This window comes from Nannobrachium achirus, assembly GCF_963921795.1.
Source record: "Nannobrachium achirus genome assembly, chromosome: 22".
Lineage (NCBI taxonomy): Eukaryota > Metazoa > Chordata > Actinopteri > Myctophiformes > Myctophidae > Nannobrachium > Nannobrachium achirus.
The window spans coordinates 32781643-32806431 of record NC_137829.1 but is presented as its reverse complement, the minus strand read 5'-3'; the positions used below and the strand labels follow the sequence as shown (position 1 = coordinate 32806431).

The window sequence follows — 24789 nt, the reverse complement described above, 5'->3', positions numbered from 1 at the left end:
GTTTCCAGCTCCAAATCTGAGGACTGTAGGTAAACAGATAAGGTTTTTTTTAGGCTGAAGATGCTTTCCAGCATAAAAAGTATGATTTTATAGTATGGTTCATAGAAGTCAGTCAATTGTCTTTCACATATTCATATACATTTTATTTATGTATTCCTTAAATATTTTTCATCAGTATTGGGTTTGTGGGGTGGGGGGGGGGGGGGCATAGGGGGTGCTATGCCTTCATCACCTCTAGCCCCCCCTGGAGCCGCCACTGAGACAGAGCCCCGAGGGACTGGGCTCAACAACGTATGGGTTTTAAGTGGTTAAGTGATTAACCCATTCAGGCCGGGAACACATTTTGCTGTTTGGGAGGGGCTTACAGTACATGTACAGTATGTAGCAACATATTTGTTTTGTAGGCTTATTTCTGATTTAGCCCTATTCTATAGGTTAGGCCTAAATAAGCGTTTTGGATCAGCCGTAGGGCAGATGGATCCCTGCACACTGCGGCACAATAATGAACCAGACCTTTGATTCAGAGCCAATAACACAGCAGTGCCAACCTTAACGCTGGGCTAGAAGAAGTCCTTGCATGTTTTTACTTAAGTAAACGTATCAATACCAATGCTCTGTCAGGGCACAGACTCACCGCACCTTGAGGGCCGAATCTGCCAATGCATTTCAATGGGGGGGGAGTGGTTTGCAGTTTGCTGCCAGTTGTGGATTTCTGCAAAAAAAAAGAAAACACTCCATTCCCATTGAAATGCATTGGCAGAATCCGCCCTCATAGATACAACAGAATAAAAGTGCGATGTGACTGGGGCTGTCACAATTAATACATAATTGTCTAATCACAATTATTTAACATAATCGCAATTATTTTTCATAATCGTCATAATCGTTTCCATGTACATGTATTGTGAGCTTGTAGATCTGCTATTTCCACTATCAATGTTCTTGTTTAAGTTTAAAGTTGTCAAATATGTCAGTAATTTCTTTGTATATTTAGGTTATGTGTCATATCCACCATGTGTAACCTCAAAGCCTAAAAGCCAAACAGATGTAATTGTCAACGACAAAAACACAATTAAATCGTTAATCGCAATTATTTGAGTGACAATTAATCGTCATGTAAAATGTCATAATCGTGACAGCCCTAGATGTGACTGTGCACCCTTTTACAAGTAAAAGTCTCTACTCTCTATTAACAATTTGACTTGAGTAAAACTACAATAACTAACTAATAACTAAAGCTGTCACATTATTGTAGTAAATGCTCCTACTTACTCTCTGAGACGTAGTAAAAGTAAATAGGCTACTCAAGTAAAGTACATGATTTGAGTAAACGTATAGTTACTTTTACCACTGACAGAGACACTATCCCAGGAGCACACATCTTAACTCTGGGCAGAATCAGCCTGCAAAGAGGAGATAATATTTGACTTTGACCACAGAACAAACATGCTGTGGAATTTGAATGGAGCCCATGCATTTTCATAACCCCTCATCAAGTGCTCACTGTCATGATTCATTATGCATGGAAGTGTTTGAATGTAATATTATTCAAAAGGTCTTCTTTATTTTTCTGTGGAGGAAGACGCAAGGGCGTCACAAAGGGGGGGGGGGGGGGGGCTGAGTTACTATGGCCCAAGGTGGAGGGGCCCTCATTATTTTATACTTTACCTATTGAAAAACAGCGTGGCACCGAGTGCCATGCTGCAAGCTTGTAGATCTGCTATTTTTGAAAATGTGTGAAGTCGTTGAATATACAGTAGGTATTTTTTAAGCTAACATTTGTAACTAAAATTTTGCTTCTGGGCGCGTCCCTGGAACTAAATATTTTTAGATGAGGGTCTGTGGCCAAATACATATGATTTTGGGGGTCCTTCACATGAAAAAGTTTGAGCACCACTGGCAATGACATACTGTAGAAACATAGTTTTTTCAAAAAACCGTAGAAGGATTTGAAATATTCAAAGACTTTTCACGATTTTTCCAAAAAAAGCAGATCTACTATCTGCTATTTTTCAATAGTTAAAGCACATAATAATTGTGCGGGGCCCGCAGTGAATCCTTGTACCCAGGGACCAGAATTTGGTGCAACACCCCTGGGAAGACGTGCTGTACCTCTCTGACTTTTACTTAAGTAACAGTAGTGACACTATAGTAATACCACAATGTAGAAACACAAGTAAAAGTCCTGTACACTTACTCAAAAGTATTGGCATCAAAATATACTTACATTTAAAAAATGTACGTAGCTTACGCAAATCTGTCAAAACGAATTTCCGAAAGTGGCAAACTCACACGCCATGCAATGCATTGTGAGCTTGTAGATTGGCTTTTTTCAGATAGCCCTTTGTAAAGTCCCGCCCGTTGTCCCGCCCCTCTTCACACCCATTGGTTGCTGTGTCTTGGTGGGACACTCGGTGGGACACTCCATCCACTACCATCTTAATTCAGTTGCTTCGTTTTGTTATTCTGTGTTCAATAATTTCAAACCTGGTTTCAGTAAAATGGAGCTGCTCAGTGACAGTATAGTGACTCAGCATGTTTTTAAATGTTTTTATATCTAAAAAAATTATGTTTTAGAAAATTCAACATAAAAAAGGCGGAACCAGGGCGGGACAAGGCAGTTAGAGCCTGCTGGTTGGTCAGTCAGCTAGGGACCAACCAGAAGGCTAACAAAGGGTGAATTATAGGGCTTACTTGGTTAATGTACGCTTTGTAGCTATTAATAATCTAAATCGGCAAACGTAACTAGTAAAATAGAAGATAGAAGCTGTAGTCTGAAATAGTGGAGTAGATCGTATAGTTTGACATAAGTATATCGTCACTGTCGGGCAGAAACCCGACAGTAGTTTAAAATTTGTAATTTTTTTCACAAAGCAAAGCCCTAGCTGCTTCATCATACAAGGCCGTGGCATAAAAGTAGTGAAAACAGCAGATCTACAAGCACACAACGCCTCGCGGTGCGAGGCGTTGTGTGCTTGTAGATCGGCTGTTTTCATTTTTTAAATGATAAATACAAAACAAACGGTTTTGGACAAGGTTTCCATCCGACAACGTCGATATATATCCTGTACATAAAAAAGGAAATGCTCAAGTAAAATAAAAGTTCTTCGAAATGTTCTCAAGTACAGTACAGGTACTTGAGTAAATGTACTTGTAAATAGGGCATTCACAAATAGTGATGTTTAGTATTCAAATTATTCAACCTCTAAATATTCGAATAGTCGAATATTCGACAGGACTGAACAAACTGTCAAATATTAAGTAAGCAAGAGGGTGGGGGTCCCCAGTTCAAATATGTTTATTTTGTGGGTCACAGCCTAAAAAGGTTTGAGAACCCCTGGTATAGAGCATTAAAGGTGATACACCATGCATTTAAAAAGTATTTATGTCATATTGTTTATGTCCCAAAAACGTTTTTTAAAAGGTTTGAGGCTAAATTACCACTCCTGAATAGAGAGCCTCTCTCATTTTTGAATGGCTCTCAGAGCATTTCAGCTGCAGTACCACCTTTGGCCTGAACTGCGCCACCCCCCCCCCCCCCCCCCCCCCCCAAAAATCTTTTTGAAAAGAAAAATCACAATCGGCAGCAAATCTGGATAGCCTGTTTTGAGAACCCGTGGGATACTTTTAACCTTCGCCTTCTTTCTATCTAGCCGAGCTTTATAAACGATATATTTTTTAAAGAGAAAACAATACAATTAAAAAAGGTAATATTCGACTTCGGAGAACAACGTCGAATAGTGACGAATATTTGGTAAATGCCCTACTTGTAAATGTAGTTATTTTCCGTGTCTGTTTTCTCTCCCCATGAACTGTGGACTCACGTGTTTCCTCTCTTGTGTTTCTCTCCCTACCTCCAGTGTGTCGAGTAGTCTGCCACAAGAAATGTGAAGTCAAGGTAAGAGTGCAACACCAAGTTATAACACTAGATTCACACATTCATGCAGCTGTTGACAGATTGCTCATGTTGGTATATGATAATATCTCTAAAAGCTGACGCGATAGATTTGGACGAGAATCTCATGACGGACCCAATTGGCTGACATGGTATTAGAAAAGCTGCTTAGTCATCATTTTGTGGACTACAGGGGATGCTAATGTCTGCTGATGGCTACACCTGCAGTATAAATTCACAGTGTTGCATTTGCCTGCTAAAGCTGCAGTTTGATGAATAAAACATATTGTTGCAGTCGGGTGGAAATCGTATATGTCCACGTGTTTTCTTTTTTCTTTTTTCTTTTCTTTTTTGTGTGTGTGTGAGAATTAAAGGAGTGATACAGACCAAAATAGGACCCACCCTGAATGAGAATGTTTCCACAGACGTTCTTACCTGGTTAGGTTGATATGTCTCATTTCTGCCCCTGTTCTGAGATTTGTAGATTAGTCCACACATCTAAAACGGGCTTATCGTCTATCCAAAAGCGCACATTTCGTCCGCTTCCAAAAAAAAATCTTTTATGAATCGTCCAGACATACAGACACCACACACGGTGTTTTAGCGAGACGCTCTGTGCATTCTATGTAAACAAAGCAATGAGCATGGCCACTTCCTGCCTCGCTCCAAGAGCTAGAGCGGAAGTCTCGCGAGAATCTCGCGAGAGCTCGAGGCAGCATCGCTTTCCTTAGCCCTGTTAAACAGGCTATTAACCCTTCACAGGCTACAACAGCGTGTCTGGTATGTCTAGGAAGCATGTCTGGACGATTCATAAAATTTTTTTTTTGAAGCGGCCGAAATGGGCGCTTTTGGATAGAAACGATAAGCCCGTTTTAGCAGTGGGGACTAATCTACAGATCTCAGAACAGGGGCAGAAATGAGGCATATCAACCTAACAAGGTAAAAAGGTCTGTGGAAAGATTCTCATTCAGTGGGGGGGCCTATTTTGGTCTGTATTACTCCTAGTCCTTTAATGCCCGACTTTGTGGCGAAAATAGCCGATCTACATGCTCACAATAAGTTGGGGACACGCTGTGAGCTTGTAGATGGGCTATTTTCGCTAGTTTTGAAAGTGAACGTGGTTAACGTTTTTGGATCCATTGCTTTCACATAATACCATTCCTGAAAAGTAAAGCTAGCACATCTGCAGTGGTTAGATGTCTTCCATTGGGTAAGATATTTACTGGTTGACATGTAGAGTGCATAAGTTCAATATCTCCTCTGACCAAGTAGGGAAGAGCTAGAAGCTACAGTATGTCTCCCATGTGTGAGACCTGGGTTCATAAAACTTGATGATAGAGGTGGAAAATACTTGAGTAAAAGTACTCAAGAGTATCTTTTTTGAGGATCTGTACTTTTAAAGTAATTTTTAAATTCTTTTACTTTTACTTTTGAGTCATTTAAAAAGTAAATACTTATACGTGTTACTTTTCATTTGGACAATAAGTAAGAGTAGTTTAAATTCAGTAAATAAGTAAATTCAGGTTTTTGATATAATATGAAAGCAATATGGGACTGCTGGTTTCCAGCAGGTGGCAGTAGTGCAGGATTATGTTTGCAAGCTGCCCTTAAAACAAAGGGTTGGAGAAGGAGGGAAAAATGTTTCTTTCCATCATTTGCAGCGCTTGATTTGTGTGTATCGTTTACATACAGTTTACATATATTTTCTTAACATTTTTATTAAAAGTGGTTTTCTGATTAGTGTTTTTCTCTTCCTGGTTAATGACTTCGCATTGGGACAGCTTAGGTAACCGATAACGTGTAACATGTAATTAATGTAAAAAAAAAAAAAAAGTACTTTTACTTTTTACTCAAAAGGTAGTTTTTAAATAGGCTACTTCTTATTTTTTAGCATATTTTCCTGGACTAGTACTTTAACCCTTACTCTTACTCTTACTAAAAAAGTTACTGTACTTTTCAGTACTCTTTCCACCTTTACTTGCTGATTACATTGAAATGCTGTGGTTGACAACTTAGCGGTGCCGGTCTACTTGCATGTCGGGTACGATGCAAGGCGGGAATGTATGCCAGTTATGCAATACCTGTTGTACGCATTACAGTACCCATTGTACCCATCTGTCTGTCTGTGACCCTCTTTTTCTTTTGCCCATATATGGAGTTCTGTGTGATGCATGCGCAAATATGGAGACCAGGATATCTATGATGTCAGTACCTTGACATCATGTTGATGACATGCTACGCCATATACTGTGGATTTTTATTTTTATTTTGACTTCTCATACGCCGAGTTTCACGTCGATCGGTCAGGCGGTTCTTGAGATACACTTGTGACGCACGCACGCACGCACGTACGCACGCACGCTCACTCACTCAATGTATAAACAGACTGCCCTGGCTGAGACAATTAATTAAGTCTAAAATGACTATCAGTGCTTACATTATAATATGAATGCATAAACGAGGTGCTGTAAATGTGAATCATCTGTTTCAGTTCATCATGGCTTTGTGGAACCTCCGTGATGGATCGCTGCTTTATAGGAGAACGTTCTCATGGCAGCGTTAATGAGAAATTGGCAGCGGCATTTGTTTAATAATTCTCTGACCGTTCTCCGAATTCTTGTGTTATGCTCTTGTTTTTACTCGCTCCACCCTGTGGAAATGAAGGAATTCGGAATTGCTGCGAGAAAAAAAAAAAGTCAAAAGCGCTATCATGCAGTCTGTTAGGACATCCCCAAGGAGACAGGGCTGGCAAACAGCAAGAGAGGAAATGATAAACGCTCCCCTTTAACTCTCAAATATCTGGAACGCGCCCGAGTATGCTTTAACTATTGAAAAATAGCAGATATACAAGCTCACAGCGCGGCACCGAGTGCCGCGCTGCGAGCTTGTAGATCTGCTATTTTTGAAAAACCGAGAAAATGTGTGCAAGTCTTTGAATATCTTTGACCCGATCTTTGACCCGACTTCTAAATCCTTCTTCTAAATCATGCTGTTCTCAAACTTTTTCATGTCAAGGACCCCCAAAATTACAGGTATTTGGCCGCGGACCCCCATCTCAAAATATGTTGTTCCAGGGACCACCCAGAAGCAAATATTTGAGTTACAAATGTTCGCTTTTAAATAGATATATTCAAAGACTTGCAAAGAAATATCATGATTTTTCAAAAATAGCAGATCTACAAGCTCGCAGCGCGGCACTCGGTGCCGCGCTGTGAGCTTGTATATCTGCTATTTTTCAATAGTTAAAGCAGTCAATAATCGTAGGCCTAAATGGGTTAAAATTCATGGGAGCTTATCAAGAGGAAATATTATGTTTAGGTAGAGTGGGCCCCTCCTCTGTACTCTGTATCTGTGCGTGCGTGCGTGCGTGCGTGCGTGCGTGCGTGCGTGCGTGCGTGCGTGCGTGCTTGCGTGCGTGCTTGCGTGCGTGCGTGCATGTTTTATACTTCAGTGGTGTAAACTAACTAAGTATATTTACTAAAGTACTATACTCTAATTAAGTACAACTTTTGTGTATTTCCAGTTTTCAGTACTTTTACTTCTAATCCACTACTGTCTATCCCAGAGGCAAATATTGTACCTTTACTCCACTACAATTATTTGAAAACTTTAGTTACTAGTTACTTTGCAGGTATACATTATAATCATATAAACATAGAAACATACATTAACCACTTTAACCCTATGTTATACCTAGGCTATTTGAAAATAGACAATCTACAAGCTTGTGAGCTCGTAGATCTGCTATTTTCAAACAAGTTATACTTTTACTTTTGGTACTTTACGTACTTTTTGATGCCAATACTAGGGGAATAGGGTGGGTTCTGTTCTGGAAAAAAAACAAAAAGAAACAAAAAAAAAAAAACAGGGAAGAATCTCTAAACAAGTGCACGGCGTCCCAGAATGTGTTTAGATTGGATGAACTCTTACGTCTCAGAGATCAGCGCTCTGCCTAAAAATAAAAGTCCTCTGCAAAGGGTCACTGCTTCACTATGATCTGTTTTTTGGAGCTCAGAGAGAATTAGCGTGTGTTTGTTAAGCATGAAGAGGTTGTGCTGGGAAATCCTTTAGTCTTGTGAGAGTGTACACCAGGGGTCTTCAATGTTTTCAGGCCAAGGGCCAATTTGTTGAGAGAGAGACGAAGCAAGGACCCCCACAACCTGTTCATAGATTCCATATAGTTTAATTGTTTGACAGCACAATCATCAGTGTATTTTGGATTCACGTCAATTTGTGTTTTCAGATATTTAACCACTTGAACCGTCAATACTTAATAAACTTGACCTTTCACTCTGTACTTAGTCTTCTCTTTTCCCCCTCTACACCAAACATCTTTGCCAAAAAATAGCCGATCTACAAGCTCACAACGCCTCGCAATGTGAGCCGTTGTGAGATTGTAGATCTGCTATTTTTTGGCTACAGTTCTCAGAATATGGACACTAGGGTTCAAGTTCTAAAAAGGATTGGAAGATTTGGAGGACCTCCTTTGGTAACTCTGAGGACCCCCGATGGGTCCCGGACCCCCTGTTGAAGTCCCCTGTCATAGAGAATTAGCGTGTGTTTGTTAAGCATGAAGAGGTTGTGCTGGAACTAAATGGAACCCATTGAAGAAACCCTTGTTTGCGGGTGTGTTTGCGACAACAGTTGGAACGGAGTTTATGCATTTTTCTTTCCACCTTGAAGATGTGCAGGTTTGTTGGCAGGCAGGCAGGCAGGCAGGTAGGCACATATGTTATGTAAATATGTATACACACGCGCACGCACGCACGCACGCACGCATGCACACACACACACACACACACACACACACACACACACACACACACACACACACACACACACACACACACACACGCGCACACACACGCACACGCACACACCCTTCATCTGGTAGCCATTATTTAAATGGTCCTAAGTTGCCAGCTTTGCCCTCTCCCCTCCAATCCACTCACAGCTCAGGAAATGCCATGGGTGCAGGGCAGCCTGGAGGGGATTTGTAACTCTGACGGTGTACAAATAGAACCCAATAGAGCCCTGTGTGTATGTGTACACTCTCTGAGTCAGGCGACACGATTTAACTGATCTCTGTTGGTCGCCACTAACATGACCTTTCTTCTGTGTTTGTCATGTCTTCTGTTGTCAGCTATGTGTTGTTATGCCTTATGGCATAACAGCATTATGCATACTCCTGCATATCGTCGTTGTCGTGCGAAAACCTTGCATGTCCAAAACCGTTCGTTTTGCATTCATCATTTTAAAAAATGAATTAAACTAGTGAAAACAGCCGATCTGCTAGATCTGCTGTTTTCACTACCTTTGTGCGAAGGCCTTGTATGACGAAGCAGGGCTTTACTTTGCGAGAAAAAAAAAACTTACACATTTGAAACTTGGAGATACAAGGTTTCTGCCCGACAGTGACGATATGATGCTAATGATTCTAAAAGAACGTGTACACACTACACAGTTATGATGCTAATCTTTGAAATATCATGTACAATATATCTTTATTTGTTTTTCACCTGTGTCAAATCTTAATTTGTTTTCTAAATAATTACACTTGTTTTGAGTGCTTACATCCTGCAGATTTTGTTCATGTTCTGTTCTGTTGTGCTAAATGCTAAAATAATTGGCCCCCGTCCTGAAGAAAGGTGAAAATAAATAAAAGATTACAAAGCAAAAATAGCAGATTTACAAGCTCACATGCTCAACGAGTTGAGCTTACAATGTTGTGAGATTGTAGGTTGGCTATTCTTTCTCATTTTGAAACTTTAAGTGGTTGAGGGTGCCGTTTCGGGTTTTTGGAAAATACGGTCACCCTACAGTTTGTTAGCTTGTATTGCGTCAGTCAGTCAGTCAGTCAGTCAGTCAGTCAGTCAGTCATCAGTCACTCAGTCAGAATAAATCAAATAGAAAAAAAAAACATGTATGAGAAATTCTACCTCCTTCCCTTCCTTCCCCACGTCTTAACTCAAAACGACGATATCCATGTCTTTATAGAACACGACGTGATGAACTAAGACGTGTGTCTCTCACGCTTGTCCAAGACAATTGAACTCAGATGAAATCCAGGGTCGGGTTGACCGCGCGAGAGCAGAAACTTGCCGAAACTGTATGAAATCACCACTCAACTCATATATTCTCCTGTTCTTTATGTTAAAAAAAAGACTCAATCCCCCCATAGACCACCCCCCACCACTTCTGTTTTTTTCCTTCTTTCCAAAATCAGAGAGGCATTTCCTTTCCCAAACATTTCTCGCGTACGTGTCATATTTTTTTGGCAGGATGTAATTCACTCACAGCACACACACAAAAAGAAAAAAAATATGTGTAATAATAATAATAATAATAATGCGAACGTGACAAGGGCGAGCTGGATCCCTATTGGCTGTCAATCAGGCTTGTGTGGCTGACGGTTATACCAGTGGTTCTTAAAGTGGGGTCTGGGGACCCCCAGGGGGTCCTTGGAGGTGTTCCAGGGGGTCCCCAGCAATTAATTAATGATTTATACTTTGGCTGGTAGATCAGCTACATGTATGTTTGAATACTTTAGAATGATCGTCTGTCATGGGGGTCCCTGGCACAAAAACCTTTTCAAAATTGGGGTCTGTGCCCAAATCCATATTAATGTGGGGGTCCTTGACATGAAAAGTTTTGAGAACCAGATATACAGTGTGTTCATGAATTATTTATGGCAGGAATCAGACTTCTGCCGCTGATGTTGAACATTAGGAATCCAACTCTTGATAATAAGTCAAGCTGTGACATTTTCCACACCGACTCACTACGGCTATAACTCTCTGTCTAGCATCTAGATAAGACCAGCAGCTTGGCCCGCGGTGGAACCCTGCCACTGCAAACAAACGCTCACACACTGCAAAAGTCCTCGCTGTTCCTTTAACTCCGAGAGTGTGCAAATGTTAGGGTTAAACTACAGCTGCACACTAAAAAATTGGGGGTTATTTCATCTACCCAACCATTGAGTTATGAAATGTTTAACCCATTTGGTGTTATTTGTTTGCTATTGGGTTGTTTTATACAAATTCAAGACTTGGGTCAAGATATTTTTTAGACCCAACCATAGGGTTATTAAATATTTGACCCATTATGGATTATTTATAATACAAATAATTCAGGTGTTGGGTTGGGGGTGGTACCGTGATCCCTGGGTCTGATATGAGGTGGAACCATGAGGTAAAGTGGTAGTAAAATTGGCTTGAATGGATTGGATCCTCATGGTTCTCATCGTAGTACCATGTTAAAATTGGAACGATACAGAGAAGATTAGCATAGTGCCATGCTAAACTTGGATCAATACAGAGAAAATTAGCATGGTGCCATGGTAACTTCTCTGTATCTTTCTACTTGTATCCCAAAGCCCGCACCCTGTTGCCAACAAAGGACATTTTGGTATTGCATCTGAAATGATTGGAATTGGAGAAAGACAGAACATGAAATTTAAATATCCGAGTGGCTGTTTAGGCTAAAACCTGTATGAAACCGTATTATGGACCAATATTTATGTAAAATATATATCTTGAAAAGCATGGTTGGGCCCCTTTAACCAATTCATTGGGTAGAATTGACCCAGGGCTGTGATACATTTGACCCAGCAATTGGATTAAATATGTAACCCACTTGTTGGGTTAAAATTAGCAACCCATTTTGCTGGGTCAAATTAACCCTTAAGTGCTGTTCGGGTTTGACCCGTTTTACATTTTCATTTGGAAAAAAAAGGTAGAAGTTAAAAATGTTTCCACCTGAAACTCACTGGCCTTAAAGATTCTTCTGAGATGAACATGTTAAAAAAAAAATTGCACTACACCCATGCTACACCCCCCTCATAACTTTTGAACCTTAAGTGCTGTTCGGGTCATTTTGACCCGGAAGCACAGATGCACAGAAATACACAGTATTATGCCAAAACACAGACACACAGTCATCTAACACCCCCCTTCCGAAGCCCCATTCCGAACCCTCCCCCCCTGCCTCAAGTTGGGTTGTTTATAACCCAGCATTTTTTAGCTCTGGTCCATAGCGTTAGTGGAGTTCTCCCTAACGCTATGTTCCTCTACCTCCGTAATCCTTGGCAAAACGGACCTTCACCCTTAGGGGTCTTACTGTGTGTGTGTGTGTGTGTGTGTGTGTGTGTGTGTGTGTGTGTGTGTGTGTGTGTGTGTGTGTGTGTGTGTGTGTGTGTGTGTGTGTGTGTGTGTGTGTGTGTGTGTGTGTGTGTGTGTGTGTGTGTGTGTGTGTGTGTGTGTGTGTGTGTGTGTGCGTGCGTGCGTGCGTGCGTGCGTGCGTGCGTGCGTGCGTGCGTGCGTCCGTCCGTCCGTCCGTCCGTCCGTCCGTCCGTCCGTGTGGTGTTTGGACGTGCACAATGCATCCATGAGTCAAGCAGTGAGCGGCTGTGTGAGAATGTGTTGTGTACATAGTTGTCCCTCCGGCTGCGTGTTTGTTCACAGATGGTTGGGAAGGTGCTAGATGTCATGTCTTGTAGAATTTGGCCCCTGGTCGATGACAGGACCGTGACGGGACGGGGTCACCGCTTGTTGAGTGCCAACAGCACTGACATCATTTTTGGACAATATTTAACCCCCGCTACCAGTAGAGGATAGAGCCAGACAGAGGTGACACTAACAGGGGTGTCGCACCAAATTCTGGGCCCTGGGTATAAGGATTCACTGCGTTTTTCATAGGGGGAGGGGGTTTAACCCATTTAGACTGGGAACACATTATTACACGTTATTTTGTGCTTTAACTATTGAAAAATAGCAGATATACAAGCTCACAGTGTGGCACCGAGTGCCACGCTGCGAGCTTGTAGATCTGATATTTTTTGAATAATCATGAAAATGTGTGCAAGTCTTTGGATATTTCAAATCCTTTTAAGGTTTTTTGAAAACCTGTTTCTGTGTCAGTGAGCTTGTAGATCTGCTATTTTTCAATAGCTAAAGTTTAAAATAATTGTTTTTGTTTCATTTTCCTGTTGCGTCCTGGAGCTCAGCTCTTGTGAATTAGTATTGCTTTTGAAGATTTGAAAACGGTGCTGCTGGGTGATTAACCGAAAATGTATGATGTAGAAACTTTTTCCTCTCAACGATTTAATCTTGCTCGTGTCGGTTATTTGAATAATCGAGAAGCAGAGTTTTCGTTTGATATGTTATTTTATTTATCAATGAATTGACAGACACAAAAGAAAATGTAATTGATTTGCTTAAAGGAGTAGTTCACCCCCAAAATGACTTTTTTTCTATTGATTACTCATGCCATAGAGACTTGAATTCAATAATATAGTCCCCATCAAGTCCCCCCAAAGGAATGCGACAAATTATAATAAAAAAATATATTAGTGAACTCAAGTCTATGGCTTGAGTAATCAATAGAAAAAAAGTCATTTTGGACTAAATGGACGATTTCTCTGATTTACCTCATAAGCCCTATATTATACTTGGTTGTACAATGGTGGTGTACAAATAGCAAAACATTGGCCGCTCTCCAAGCCTACGGAAAGGCAGTATTGACCTGAACAGTTACACTGCACTAAAACAAGAGGCACTTTCTATAGCCCTACGCCATGACCTTTAAATAGCGTCCGCTGTCCCCGTTCACATTTCCACTTTCTGCTCTCAAATTCCCCACCCTCATGGAGAGGAAGAGGCCGTGTTTGTGGGAATCTGCCAGACTGGGGCTGTGAAAACATTGGGGTAAGGTGAAACTCCGGGCTGGCCAAGAGCCCCGCGTCTGCTCATGCTAGCTTTAGTCTCACACGTATCGTCGTTGTCGGGTGGAAACCTTGTATGTCCAAAACCGTTTGTTTTGTATTTATCATTTTTAAAATGATCTAAACTAGTGAAAACAGCCGATCTGCAAGCACACAACGCCTCGCACCGCGAGGCGTTGTGTGCTTGTAGATCTGCTGTTTTCACTACTTTTGTGCGATGGCCTTGTATGATGAAGCAGGGCTTTACTTTGCGAAAAAAACATACAAATTTGAAACTTGGAGATACGAGGTTTCTTGGCCGACAGTGACGATATACTTGTACAGTAGGACAGTCATTCTAGATGTTTTACACCAGTGGTCCTCAAGCTTTGTATTTTTATTTCAGGACCCGCATAGTTCTCTGAGAGAGTACATATGGAACCAAATGGACCCGTACGCTCTCAGAGTTACTGTAAGAGCTGTAACGGTCTTTTTGGATCACCCTTTTCTTGGAACCTTGAGGGTCCTTGGACCACTGTTTTACCTGTATCTATTCACGCCATTGGTACTCAAACATCTTCATGTCAAGGACCCCCCATAGTGATGATGTATTTAGCTGCGGACCCCCCGGATCTGAAAAGAATTTGTGCAGGGGACCCCCATAAGAGAATATTTGTCAAAGAATTTCTACATTAAAAAAAAGAAAAGAAGAAGAAGAAGATCTACATGAAGCTACCGAAGATATTTTGTGTAGAGCAGAGGTCTACAACAGGGGGTACGGGACCCCTAGGGGGTCCTCAGAGTTACAACGCGCTGCAAGGCGTTGTGAGCTTGTAGATCGGCTATTTTCGGCAAAGAGGTTTGGTGTAGAGGGGAACAGGAGCATACTAAGTACAGAAGTATTGACGGTTCAAGTAGTTATCTGGTGGTATCTGAAAACACAAATTGACGTGAATCCAAAATACACTGATGATTGTGCTGTCAAACAATGAAGCTATATGGAATCTATGAAAAGGTTGTGGGGGTCCCTGCTTCATCTCTCTCTCTCTCTACTAAGGGGTCCTTGGCCTGACAACGTTGAAGACCCCTGGTTTAAGTGGTTACAGTAACTAGTGGTACTTTGGTAGAGAATGCTAAGAGCCTCTCTACATGTCCCTGACTCTGTTGAAGTTCTTTATGGCTATATAAACTACCGTGTTTATCAGAAAGAAGGCAAAGAATGTTACAAACATAATATTTCTATGCAGCAGCTCATGAAAACGCCCAACAGACAGCCCAAAGAAGTAGCAGAACTTATGCAGTAAATTAACTTCTCCCCCTCGAAGCTCGAACAAGATATGTCGTTATCAAAGACATATATTATGAGTTGACTTGTTTTTCCGTCTTGGCAGGCTGCTTCCACAAGTGTTCCTTGTAGCCGGCGATGACGGAATCACTTCGTACTTGCGATCATTTTGGCCGTTCAGCGGTGTTGCTTATTGGACACTGTGTGTGCCAGTGGCTTGGTCTAGACTGTGGGATTGGGCCCAGTTTGAATTCCAATTGCTAAAGTAACAGTCTCTAGCGGGAGACACAGGCAATGTTTTTGGCAAGGTTGAAGCCTTCAGTGATTCAAATTGTTTCCTAATATTTGCATACAGTTACTGTAAGGGGCGGCTGTGGCTCAGGAAGTAGAGTGGGGTGGCCAATGATCCGTGGGTCGGCGGTTCACATCCCAGCTACTCCTGTCTACATGTCGAAGTGTTCTTGGGCAAGACACTGAACCCTGCGTTGCCTCCAATGGTGTTAGCTTGTCAGTTGCCACCATTGGTGTGTGAATGTGGGAAGTGAGGACGCTGGCGTTGACTGTTCGCCGCTTCACCTCCCAATGTATGAATGAATGGACCATTGTAAGCGCTTTGAGTTCGCAACTTGCTTAGAAAAGCGCTATAAAAATGCAATTCATTATTATAGTAAGTACTTACATAGTACTTATACAAACATGGATAAACAGACAGAATGAGACATGCAATAAACCAAGGACATTGTTATGAATTTAAACATTAAAGGACCTGAAAGGACCTTACCAGTGTTATTGAGTGTTTAGCACATTGACTATGATGACGACTAGGACTGAAATATTGTAAAGTTCCCTACTGAATGCTTGCCTTACCTAATGCCTTACCACTAGCGCAGGGTTCCCCAATAGGCGGCCTGCGGGCCATTTGCGGCCCGCGGGGGGCTACTGTCTGGCCCCCACCAACCCCAGTAATAATGGTGGTATAAGAGCAGCACAACACTAGTATATCGTCGTTGTCAGGTGGAAACCTTGTATCTCCAAATTTGTACGTTCTTTCGCAAAGTAAAGCCCTGCTTCATCATACAAGGCCGTCTCACAAAAGTAGTGAAAACAGCAGATCTACAAGCAACGCGGTGCGAGGCGTTGTGTGCTTGTAGATCCCCCCCCCCCCCCCCCCCCCCCCCCCCCCATGAAGAACATTCATGGGGGCCCTGCAGTGAATCCTTGCACCCAGGGCCCAGAATTTGGTGCGACGCCCCCTGAGCGCAATTTCTATTTGCACACAGGATATCTGGGGCGGGGGTATCGCAAGGAAACTCGCCGTTCCCCAGAGGACCGACAATGCGAGCTTCTATAGATCTGCTATCCAGAAGGATTCGTTGTGGAGGGGAAAAGGAGAGGACCAAGTAGCTACATACAGACGCCGGTCAAAAAAGTATACAGTTTACATGGTTAAGAAAGGCAAAAAGTCATATGACAACCGCATCGCCCCACTCTAGGTCAGGGGTGAGTTGGTAGGAGTGAACGGACGCCCCTGATTGGCTGTGGCAGTGTTTGTAGACGGAAACCACTGTGTTCCTCTGTTAACGAGCAGTCAGGCCTGAGAAAGCACTGTAGTAACAATGCAACAATGTTGACGTACTTTTACTTTACTCCAGTATTGGACGTCCATATCGTCGTTGTCGGGTGAAAACCCTGTATGTCCAAAAACCATTCGTTTTGCATATATCATTTTAAAAATGATTCAAACTAGTGAAAACAGCCGATCTACAAGCACACAACTGTGTGCTTGTAGATCGGCTGTTTTCACTACTTCTGTGCGACCGCCTTGTATGATGAAGCAGGGCTTTACGAAAGAACGTACAAATTTGACACTTGGAGATATGAGGTTTCCGCTCGACAACAACGATATACTAGAGTCCCCAAAATGAAATGGCAGGTAGTAGTTCATTTGCATATTTAGATTTTTAATGCAAAATACCACAAATGAAATTGAGCATTCATTTATTATACTTGACTAATTTGTGCTTTGGTTCAGCAAGTATATTTTTGTGCCATTACTTGTGTACCTTTAGTTTGAACACAGGCATTTGACTTGTTTGCTACTTTTGCCTTAAAGTGGTCCCTGACTAATACGACAAATATGTCTTAATACATTATAATTGTCCTCTATAACTACAATGTAAAATTAAAAACACCTTAAATATTTTATTTCTTCTAGAAATAGCTAATCTTTCACTCAGTATGGGAAATGCCTGTCGCAAGTTGATGATGTCATAAATGTCATGTGTCATTTTTATGGCATGCATGTGCAAAAAAACAAAACACAAACACATTTGAAATATTGATTTGATGCTCATATTAACCATAGGAAGTATTACGTTTGTTTTTATTTTCACATGCATGCCATAAATTCCATAGGGATAGATCACACTTGACATTTATGACATCATCAACTTGCGACGGGCATTTCCCTCATTGAGTGAAAGATTAGCTATTTCTAGAAGAAATAAAATAATTGAGGTGTTTTTAATTTTACATTGTAGTTATAGAGGACAATTATAATGCATATTTGTCGTATTAGTCAGGGATCACTTTAAAGCTATACTGTGTAAGATGCTCAACTAGTGGTCAGTAGCCCTATAGCAAACCGCGGTCGCGTCCGCGTCTTTCGGACGTGTTTCGTACCTTCACACCCCCGCGTCTGCCTCCACCTCGCCGAGATCTATCTTTAGAGGGGTCCCTGGTTCCTGTGCGTTCAGGCATTCCGGAGAAACGGACTACTTCACCCTGCCTGGTAGGCGAGATTACCTTTTGAGTATAGAGACACACAGGCGACTACAAATATGGCCGCCATAGCGACCCCACTTCAAGATGCGCTGTGATTGGCCGGCAGTGTATAACCCTTGCTGTGATTGGCCGGTAGTGTGATGACGTAATTTTTCCGCGAAAACCGGGGCCCGGTCAGGATCATAGAAAACATATAAAGAGAAGGCTTTAGAAGCTGAAAATAACGGAGTGGGTGTTCTAAAACTTTAGCGATTTAACAGTTAGGACAATTTTAAGATTCGTTTTATAAAAAAAGTTACATGGTATAACTTTAAGTAAAAAAGTACTTCTTCCACCACTAGTGCTGTCGCCAGTGTTTGTAGATGGAAACGACCGTGTGTTCCTCTGCCAATGAGCGGCGAGGCCTGAGAAAGCACAGCAGAAGAACATGAACACCGCCTGACTCCATCCCTTTTCCAGGCCCTTTTCTCCTTCTCTTGTTTCCCCTCACGTTCCTTCATTCATTCTCCCCTAGTGCAGTCAGGGGCGTCACAAGGGGTAGGAAAGTGGGACTGAGCTACTAGGGCCCAAGGTGGAGGGGCCCTAGTAACTTTAGCTATTGAAAAATAGCAGATATACAAGCTCACAGCGCGGCACCGAGTGCCGCGCTGCGAGCTTGTAGATCTGCTATTTTTGAAAAGTCGTGAAAATGTGTGCAAATCTTTGAATATGTATTTTTTATTTGTAACTCAGATTTTGCTTTCCGGGGGGGGGGGGGGGGGGGGTCCCTGGAACTAAGTATTTTGAGATGGGGGTCAAATTCATATCATTTTTGGGGTCCTTCACATGAAAAGTTTTGAGCACCACTGACATAGAAACATAAGTTTCTTGCACACATTTTTCACGATTTTTCAAAAATAGCAGATCTACAAGCTCGCAGCGCGGCACTCGGTGCCGCGCTGTGAGCTTGTATATCTGCTATTTTTCAATAGTTAACATTCATGGGGGGCCCACAGTGAATCCTTGTACCCAGGGCCCAGAATTTGGTGTGATGCCCCTGAGTGCAGTGATGAAGTATGTTGTTTTCATTTCACCCGTCACCACCCCGCCCCATAACTTCTTGCAACATACGTCTCTTAGAAACATGTTTTTTTGTTTGCACTGGACGGCCACTTTGCAGCATAGTTTCTTGTTTTTCTTTCACACCGACCCCCTTGCCGTGTTAAGTGGTTTATAGCCTTGATGAGCCCCTTCGTCCTTTTATTGTTGGTGAAACACACACCATGTTTGAGCTATGCTCGGGACACACAGACAGAGATACAGACATTCAGTGGATTAATTGCGACCAAAGAAATGTCACAGCTTGTCCGCGTCCGTGTAGACGTGTGTGTACACATTTTTACAGTCTATGGGTTGGTTCCCTTGACACATCACTGTGACATCACAGGTGACTTCACCTATGTAAAAGTCCATATATGGGTATTCCCCAGAATCCCTTTTATTCCCATATATGAAGATCCCTGATGTCATCGACATATATATCACTGGCCAGATGGCCAAGACATGGCCCATATCTGTGTGGCTGGTTCAGATAGGGATCTCCATGTATGGGCATAAAATATATTGTATGTTGTGATGTCATGGGAACCACTCTAACAGAATCCCTTTAATGCCCATATATGGAGATCCCTGATGTCATCAATATTAAGCCCATATCTAACAGGACTTCATATGGGAATGCCCATATATGGAGGAAGACAGCCCATATCTGTGTGGCTGGTTCAGACAGGGATCACCATGTATGGGCATTAAAGGGATACTATATACAGTACATGGATCTATATACAGGATGTCGCCCTGAGGCGTCTTACTAGTAGAGATGATTATTACAGCTCCAAGTGGATTTGTTTTGGGGAGCATGGAGTTGTCTTGCATCAGCGCTGGCTGATGTCTTCTAGTCCGGGAAAAAAGGGTGATTTTTGTCTGAACGTGGTTTCGTCTGTAAAAGTTTTTTTCTCAATTGATTCTTGTAGCTTAGGGTCACCTCTTAAGGATTCAAGAGGGTGCCCCGTGATATCCCTTGAGCATTTTTAGTTATTAACCCCTTAATGCCCAAACCACTATAAATCCACCCAAAATTGATTTTATGGTATTTCATGCAAAGGTCTTGATCTAAATGCATAAAGTTTGCTTTCTACAGTGTTTATCCATGAAAGTGAATATGTACAGTGCATTAGTTTTAATATTTATGCATTTTAAAATATTAACCCCTTCATGCCCAGAACAAATACATCTTTAAAATGAGATATTGTGAAATTGCACATGCACAGAAATCAAATCAAATGCATCATATTCTACTCCTGATGAAAGCATATGCCTTTTAGTTATCTTTTAGTTATAAAAATAATTACATTTTTCTCAAAGGATTTTTTGTTTTTACATGGTGGATAATCTAGTGTTTTCAGTAACAATCCTAGTTTACAGAAGTTCTCAAAACGAAACATAAAATAACCTCTATGGGTATTATATATTTTAGAAAAACAAAGTGAGTAAATATATTTTAAATGCCCGAAACAAAAAATCCACCCAAAATAGAGTTTTATGGAATTTCATGCGGGGAGGCAAGCTCTTCAGAAGATTAGGTTCTGAAATGACTTTTTTTTTTTTTTGCATTTTAAAATTCTGCTCTATGGGTTGACTCCTGGCCGGCTCCTCCTACGTCTCATGCTCTCACCAGGTCCAGGACCTGTGCGTTGCACCAGACTCCCGATCCAAACATTTCATTCATTCAAAGACTTGCACAAATCTTCACGTGTCACATTCTGGGTCGGGCCCTTGCCCTTCCCCTGTTCTACCACACTTTGCTCGCCCCCTCCCCTCCTGTGAGTACCTGCTTGACAATCTGAACTCTTCCCGGTAGGTATCACAGCTGAGAGCTGTTGACTAATGACTGCCTAGTTGGCCAGAGACTATTTAAACCAGTCAGTGTTTGCTCTCTGTGCTGGATCATTGTTTTGCTGTCCGTTCCTCAGTCAGTCTGTGTATGTTTGTACTTTTGTATATGAGTTTTGTGTATGCTTGTGTTAACTGTGTTTAACTTTAGTAAAGTCTTCTTATTTTTACTCCTTGGTTTCCTGCATGTACTTTGACATTGAGTTCTGCATTTGGGTCCTCACCACTACAACACCAGATCGTTACATCACAAGCTTGTAGATCTGCTATTCTTTTCTTCAGTATGGACACGCTGATGTTTCTTCAGGAGGTCTAACCTACTGAAACCCTTGTCACACTGTTTACACACAAAGGGTTTTTCTCCAGTGTGAATACGCTGGTGTCTCTTCAGAGTCCCTAACTCATTGAAACTCTTGTCACACTGTTTACAGATGAAGGGTTTTTCTCCAGTGTGGACACGCTGATGTGTCTTCAACTGACCTAACTGACTGAAACCCTTGTCACACTCTTTACACACAAAGGGCTTTTCCCCAGTGTGAATACGCTGGTGACTCATCAGAGATCCTAACACACTGAAACCTGTGTCACACTGTTTACAGATGAAGGGTTTTTCTCCAGTGTGGACACGCTGATGTGTCTTCAAGTGACCTAACTGACTGAAACCCTTGTCACACTCTTTACACACAAAGGGCTTTTCCCCAGTGTGAATACGCTGGTGACTCATCAGAGATCCTAACACACTGAAACCTGTGTCACACTGTTTACAGATGAAGGGTTTTTCTCCAGTGTGGACACGCTGATGTGTCTTCAAGTGACCTAACCGACTGAAACCCTTGTCACACTCTTTACACACAAAGGGCTTTTTTCCAGTGTGAATACGCTGGTGCCTCATCAGAGCCCCTAACTGACTGAAACCCTTGTCACACTCTTTACACACAAAGGGTTTTTCTCCAGTATGGACACGCTGGTGTGTCTTCAGAGTCCCTGACTCACTGAAACCCTTGTCACACTGTTTACAGATGAAGGGTTTTTCTCCAGTATGGACACGCTTATGTGTCTTCAGGTGACCTAAATCACTGAAACTCTTGTCACACTGTTTACACACAAAGAGTTTTTCTCCGGTATGGACAGACTGATGTGTCTTCAGGTGACCTAACTGACTGAAACCCTTGTCACACTGTTTACACACAAAGGGTCTTTCTCCAGTGTGGACACGTTGGTGTTTCTTCAGGTGACCTAACTCACTGAAACTCTTTTCACACTGTTTACACTGGAAAGGTTTTTCTTTGGTGTGGACATACTGTGTCGATACCACAATGCAACTCTTATCACATAAGAGGTTTTCTTTCATGTGTAGGTCATCAAAAGTTTCTTCACTTCTCCTGGCTGTGTTGAAGTCATCGCAAGATCTCGGTTTTTCTGTGTCTCCTTGTGGCTGGCCGGTTACACAGCTGGTGATTGCTCGACAGGAAGATGAGGGCAGCTGTCCGTTGTCCATCATTTGATGGTAGAGGTTGTTGTGGCTGACACTCTGACTCTCACAGTAGCTTTCTCACGGTCGTACTAAATGTGACGCTTATAAACTGTGTCACATCTTATTCAGGTCGACCAGAGCTCTGATCTGACGTCACACAACACAAACCATTGACATCATTCCTAATAACACCGATTTGCACATCTGACAGTTGCAATTCATCCATCTGTGAATTTAGTTGAATCATTGAATCAAGTTGATGACCAAAACCGGAAGTAAAGGCTCAAGCTTATCGGAAATATGCCTGTTTATGCCCATCTATGGCCATCTGGCATATGCTATGCTACGGGCATAGACAGCCCCTCTCGTGGCCCTTATACAGTATATGCCTCAATGTTATGAAGTCACCCTTTGCCCCTCTCTGATTGGCTACAGGTCCAAGGCATAAACACAGACACTCAATCTGGGACAGCCGGCCCATATCTGGGAATGCCCATATATGGACATATTGTCAGTTAGTCTAGTGTGGTTGACGCGACATGACACACTTGCAAATTAATTCTGTCCTTGTCCCTTTATGCCCATATATGGAGATGCCTGTCCCAATGTCATCAACTCTTTTAGTGCCCAAACCGAAGAATTTCGGTTCTTTTTTTCAATCCAATACAATATATTTTTTTGCTATTTTACTTACCCTGAGCTGCTAGTAGAGACGTGGGTGGTCCTGGCTCGTCCATCGCGTTCCAACGAGCCATTCTACATGTTGCGACGATTTATTCCATTGAAAATGGTTTAGAATAAAGTTTAGAGCCCCCCCCCCCAAAAAAACTCTATTTTTGCGCGACGTATCCGAGGTACCAAAACCAAACAATTCCGGTTTCTTTAATAAAATGAATTAAATAATCGGAGGCCTCGACGAAGCCTGACTAAATTTTTTCATCCAGGCCGCCTACCGCAATCTCTTTCCACGGGCCCGTAATCGGGTAGCGCCGCCGCATCGCGCCGCCAATACATTGTCAGATCTTTAGAGACCTTTTTCTCTGAACTGTGTTCCTAGGGCAGCGAAAAAGTTTTTTTTTGCGGCTAAATAGCCTCAGATCGGTCTTCTAAAAAAAAAACAGCCGATAGCTAACTGTTAGCTCACTCCCTCCGGTTCACGTTCATAACACTCATTGCAGTGAAAACCCAAGGCAGTTCTGCCTGGATACCCGGATGTTATAGTGAAGCCCTATGGGGAAATGTCTGGCACTCTAGTGGCCTCTTGTGGCCCCTGGCAGTTAACAAGTTAAGTGCATATCTGGGAATGCCCATAATTATTTTGGGGTCACAGCCTGAAAAGGTTGAGAACCACTGCATTGGGATGCTGAAGATGGAGCTGCCAGGCAAGAGGAGATGGCCATGACCACTTCCACATGAAACATTAAAACTTTCTTAGAAAGCTAATTTGAAGCATCTGAATTGAGTATTGTGCATAAAATGTCATAAATCACATTGTTTAGGCACTTTAGGGGATTTTCAGTTTCAGGTGTGACGGAGTTAATATCTAAACATTTCTAATGTGAAATCAAAAACATTTTACATATCCACTTTCATAGATAAACACTGTAGAAATCAAATTTGATGCACTTAAATCAAGTATTTTGTGTGAAATGCCTTACAACTATTTTGTGTGGATTTTTGTTTTTTTGTTTGGGGTATTTAAGGGTTAATAACTAAAAGATGGAAGGCATGAAAGGGTTAATATGCCTTAATCTGAATGGAGTAGAAAGCAGATAATTATGATGCATGTGCAATTTCACAATCTCATTTTAAAGATTCATTTGTTCTGGGCATGAAGGAGTTAATATTTTAAAATGCATAAATATTAAATCTAATGCACTGTACATATTCACTTTCATGGATAAACACAAAGCAAACTTTATGCATTTAGATCAAGTATTTTGCATGAAATGCCATAAAACTAAATTTTGGGTGGATTTTTAGTGGTTTGGGCATTAAACACATTCCCAGCCAACTTAAAATATGGATGTGCGCTAATAAAGCCAGGAAATAGCTATATTTTATCAACATGATAGGGTATAATTTCATTGTTTTCAAAGCCATGATGATAAACCACCACAAAAAGACCACTAGAGTGTGCCATCGTAACACTAAAACCTTCAGAAGAAACTATGTTTAAACCATGATTAAAGGATGGGAAAGTGACGTCGCTCCATTGAAGCTGCGTAAGGGTCGGATGGTTTGCATTGAGCCTAACGGCTAGCAGATGCTATTGTAAACCAGAAGGCCTGGTTTAGCGGTGACGTCATAATCGTATCCTTTTTTTTCACGGTCAAGTGTTATTACCAGCTGAAGGTAAGGAAACCGATTTGCTCCGTCTATTAACCCAAATAGAAGCTTAAAAAATGCTTTTATATAAAAGTCGATTAAAGTCGATCGGCAGGGACGTCCATAATGACATAGTCGATCTAGGAGTCGACCGGCGCTAAGTGAGTTTTAAGGGGTTAATAACTAAAAATGCTCAAGGGATATCACTGGGCACCCTCTTGAATCTTTAAGAGGTGACCCTAAGCTACAAGAATCAGTTGAGAAAAAAACTTTTACCAACAAAACCACGTTCACCCCCACGGCTCCCGGACTATTCCCTTCACGGTGATAATTGAGCGCTCCTCTCATGCACCAGCAGACTTCATCTCATGACTGGCTTGGCCAATGCATGT

The 24789-nt window shown here is 41.8% G+C and overlaps 1 protein-coding gene across 1 annotated transcript in view; it reads left to right on the top strand.

Annotated features, from left to right (window-relative positions):
- Nucleotides 1-24789, top strand: part of tns1b (tensin 1b) — a gene marked incomplete at its 5' end in the record, with an annotated part of 487320 nt that overhangs the window by 156695 nt on the left and 305836 nt on the right. Inside the window, one exon of the mRNA XM_080752851.1 lies at nucleotides 3861-3898. Coding sequence (XP_080608977.1) covers nucleotides 3861-3898 — 38 coding nt within the window. The remainder of the gene's footprint in view (nucleotides 1-3860; nucleotides 3899-24789) is intronic.